At 33.8% G+C, this 4666-nt stretch overlaps 1 protein-coding gene across 18 annotated transcripts in view; it reads left to right on the top strand.

The window, feature by feature from the left end:
- Positions 1-4666, top strand: part of l(1)G0196 (inositol hexakisphosphate and diphosphoinositol-pentakisphosphate kinase) — a 485360-nt gene that overhangs the window by 51661 nt on the left and 429033 nt on the right. For 13 of the 18 annotated variants that reach the window (XM_068363303.1, XM_068363287.1, XM_068363285.1 and 10 more), the window contains exon 3: positions 556-762. The exons of the other annotated variants lie outside the window; for them this stretch is intronic. In XM_068363303.1, the coding sequence (XP_068219404.1) occupies positions 619-762 (144 nt within the window). In that variant the 5' untranslated portion in view covers positions 556-618. The remainder of the gene's footprint in view (positions 1-555; positions 763-4666) is intronic. 18 annotated transcript variants of the gene reach the window in all.

The raw sequence follows: 4666 nt of genomic DNA, 5'->3' as shown, positions 1-4666 counted from the left end.
GTCATACGTTTTTATTTGTGAACTGTATTTGACGTATCCCCATTTTCTATTATGTCAATTAATACTGGTAAATATCCTTGCATATATATGCTTACGTTTTCTAAAAACTGAAGAGTTCCGTCCAATAATAGTGTCCGCTACCTTTCGTAATAATAAACTTTATTTTTTCAATATTGGGAAATGTATTTTAAAGAACGTATCCACTATTTTATTGTGTGTGTATTAGTACTGACAAATATCCTTGCATATATATATATATATATATATATATATATGTGTATATATATACAGTATATATATTTATATATATAATATATATGTATATACTGTATATATTTATATATAATATATATGTATATATATATATATATATATATATATATATATATATATATATATATATATACTGACTAAAAAGTGAAGAACCCCGTCCAATGTGTCCGGTACCATTTTTTTGTAATAATAAAACTTATTTCATGACTAGAAGGCATCCATGGGATCCCTCTCCATAAAGTTACCATGAAAATAAAATAGTTTTTCTACCAATGCTTGCAGAGTGTCGTCGGACTTATTAAACGGGAACCCCTCTACCCAGACCCACTTGATAGTTAACACTAGATGGACGGAGCCTCGCGAGGACGTCCAACCAGAAAAGGTTATAGTTTAGAGAGGCTGGGCAAGAAAAGGCTGTGGACCTTTGGCAGGCTCCTCACAACCATCAAGAGGAAGAAATCTACAGAAGCGACGGGGTCGACTTGCCAGGTAAAATTGCACAGCCTGCTGCAGGAGGAACGATCCTAGGGCACAGTAGCAGATCAAGATATGCCACTTATTATCATTGCACATTCACAGACGCCTCATAGGGACTAGAGTTTCATTTTCTGTGGTATATCTAGTGGGCCTTTGGCCGAATGCACCAATAGATGCACATGTACAGAATGCGATTTTTTATTCACATTCACGTCTCTAGTTGCGAGCGTTCCTTCATTACTGCCACTAGGGACGGTTAAAAGTAATGAGGAAAGCTTAACAGAAGGTTCTCGTTTATTGCTACACTTTCAGCTTTGTAAATAGCTGAAATGTATACGAAGTTATGTCGATCGTTATATTGCACTATTTTGTATCTCACTGATCACGTAGCCGATATGCAATTGAAATACCTAATGTATTCTATTTTTTATTTCCTGGTACTGTTGTATCACTACAACCCATTGATATCAGTAATCAGGTGCTGCACATTATCAAATATATTAGTCGTTACATTCTATGCTCTTTTATTTCACAATTTATTAATTATGAAATTTATAATAATGATTACTAACGTGTTGTCTTCTTTTAATGATCTCCGACCCCAGAAAACAAAGTTCCAGATTGTTGACTTTGAAGGGAGTGTAAGTAAATGTTGATTTCAGTAGCCTTTTGAAGAATGAACCCATTTTTTCATAATTTATATTGAAAGGGGTGTAAGTAAATGTTGATTTGAGTAGCCTTTGAAAAACAAATTTTTTCATAATTGTGTATTATAAATTATGAAATACTAGCGGAACCCATGTAAATTACATGAAATTATATTTTCAATACTAATTATCTTATTCCAAACCTATAAATGTTTGAATAAAATGTCCAGAGATTAATTTTATTAGCTAGGTTATGGAAATTGATAGAACTCAATTTTTGTGTAATATTTAAAAAAAAAGAGTTAGGTGCTAAAGACAAAATTGGGAAAACTATATAAGATGTGCTTTGGTTAAGTAATCAAAGTCTAATGAGAAGTTTTAAGAGTATACCATGAAATCATTTCCGTTTTCTTTAAAGCGTGAATTTGTAAGAGTACACCATGAAATTATTTCCGTTTTTTTAAAGCGTGATACACAAAATAAATAACACACGCTATCGTATTAATATTTAGATTTATCGGTTTTATTTGAATTACTGTTTCTGAAATGCTATTGACAGTTATAGAAAAGCTCTCGGTGGATAGAATCATCTTGTGCAATACCCACAACTACTGGTATCTTGTATACCTTTACCAGTGCTACTTTGGGTAAACCTAGATTAGAAACTTAGATAAGAAATTCATTCATATTATCACTGAAATTTCCTATCACAAGAAGCAGCTAAACCCTAATATTTTGAAATTTGTTTCGCGGTTAATTTAATGGATTACAAATTTCATTCTACTGAACATAGTTATTATACCTATCCAAAGGAGTTATTTGGGTGACCTGTTAATATGAGATTCCACAAGCATTGGTAATAATGCCTTGTAATGGCCGATATAATTAGCAAACAGCACTTCTTGCATTTAATATTCCCCTTTAGTCTTTACCTTTAGAAAACGGTGATGGTAGAATTCTTTGCCTTTTATTTCTTTATTTTCTTTTTATTACGAGTTTGCTAAGCAGGCCCCTATTAACCCAGATTGCTACCAACGGAGTCGTTTGAATACCTGATACGTAATTCACTCACTTCTTAGGAAGGCTAATATAGATATAGTTTTTAATATTTTTGATGGAATGTACCCATAAGCTTGTCCTCTCTTAGAATACGAACATGGAACCTCTCCTTATGTATACGAGAATGCTATCGATCATACACTACTCACACACACACATACACATACATACATATATATATATATATATATATACTGTATATATATATATATATATATATATATATATATATAGATAGAGATAGATAGATAGAGAGATAGATAGATAGATAGATAATGCTTAAACATGAGTGTTTATACTTTATAGCCTTATATTAAGACATGAATTACGTATAAGTACCGAATTATCTTTACTTTGGCAATATTCTTAACCCTAATGATATGGTTATGATAACGTGCTCTTACCCTGAAGCCAGTGAAGAGGAACTGGACTTTGGTTTAAGAAACAAGGTTAACAATGACGTTATCCACGCTACTATCAGAAACATTCGGCTGTTTAATATCACCTACACTACATTTCCTTATGTAAAAAGGCAAAGGTTTAATTCATGAACAATTCTGTATGATTATTGAACAAGAGTTTTATATGTATCGTGTATTTGCTTTTCTGTGATTGGTTGCGAAGCTGACTGAATTTGTTTTACCTAAAGTGGAACTTTTAAATATTTGTTCCTAAACACATATCCTGCTTTAGCTAGCTGACCTTTGGTTGATTAATTGTTTTGTAGTTTCTTAATGGAACCTTGGTCTCCGTCGACGGTTATCTTCTGTTTCGAGTTGAAATTGTAATTAGGGGTACTTCACCTATGGTAAATATAAAGGGAAAATTGAATTAGTAAATTTCGTTTGAGAATTATTTATAGAATCAGGTTCTATTAATTTTAATGTAAATAAAGAAGGTTTTGTGTGATGCTCTCTCTCTCTCTCTCTCTCTCTCTCTCTCTCTCTCACCAAATCACTCTACCCAAGATCAAATGGAATCTCTCCGGACGGACTATAAAATTTTGTAACACTCTCTCTCTCTCTCTCTCTCTCTCTCTCTCTCTCTCACCAAATCACTCTACCCAAGATCAAATGGAATCTCTCCGGACGGACTATAAAATTTTGTAACACTCTCTCTCTCTCTCTCTCTCTCTCTCTCTCTCTCATGCAATACTTAATTGCTTTCAAGTCATAGACGCTTAGAGACCACCCACCCTCCTCAAGCAAACTTCTCGATTCTTCTTTTAAACTGCTTAAAACGCCGAGTCAGTGTCCAATATTTGCTTCATTGAAGTCCCTGTTTCTTAAGTGTAGCTTGTAAGCATGACCCAGCTGTTTTTCGTTTTTTTATTTGATTCTAGTAAAGGAACAAATGCCGTCTGCATTTGAAGTCAGCTTGATTTTTCCAATAAAGTAGTTTTTAATGGCGAAGACAGTAGTAGAATCCTATTCAATTGACTTTGGAAAGATAACATAATTTTTGGGGGGTGAATCTCTCTCTCTCTCTCTCTCTCTCTCTCTCTCTCTCTCTCTCTCTCATCATTGCTTCAGAGCCGAAGGCATTCTTCGTTTTGGTTCAATGTTATTTTTATGAATTTATTAATGCTTAGGCGAAAATTATTGATTTCATGTATCTGTAAATTAGCTCTTTGCAGATGTGAAAGAAAAGAACGCTGTTTTCATTGTATGGTGTGTATACCGTATAGTATACATAGGCAAATGTCCATATCTTTGATATGAACTTGCACACAAATTTTTAAGACAAATTAAGCCTTTCTTCAATTTCAACACGAACTGTAATTCTTTGTGTATTTTGTGGTAAGGGCATTATGGAACATGCTGTATGTGTTACTGTATGGACATGAGTCGTGGTATGACAAGGACACAATATCCAACAGATTTTGTAGATTTGAGAACAAAGCCCTCAGTAGATTATTGGGAGTTAAATAGCAGGACAGGATTAGAAATGAAACTATGAGAGAGATTACTCAAGTGCCATATGTGGATGAGATAATGATTTGGGGTTAATGGAGATGGTTTGGGCATGCTCTTCGCACTCCCCAAGAGATATTAGTTTACCAAACGTTCAACTGGGCTCCACAAGGCACTAGAAGAGTTGGAAGACCCAGACCTACATGGCTGAGGGCTATAAAGCAGGAAGTAGATGATGAATGGAAAAGTATTGATATTAAAAGCTCAAGATAGAGACGACTGTCGAAATCTAACTGA

The sequence above is a fragment of the Palaemon carinicauda genome, chromosome 40 (assembly GCF_036898095.1).
Source record: "Palaemon carinicauda isolate YSFRI2023 chromosome 40, ASM3689809v2, whole genome shotgun sequence".
Lineage (NCBI taxonomy): Eukaryota > Metazoa > Arthropoda > Malacostraca > Decapoda > Palaemonidae > Palaemon > Palaemon carinicauda.
The sequence above is the reverse complement of the archived record's forward strand: the minus strand, read 5'-3'. Positions and strand labels throughout refer to the sequence as shown.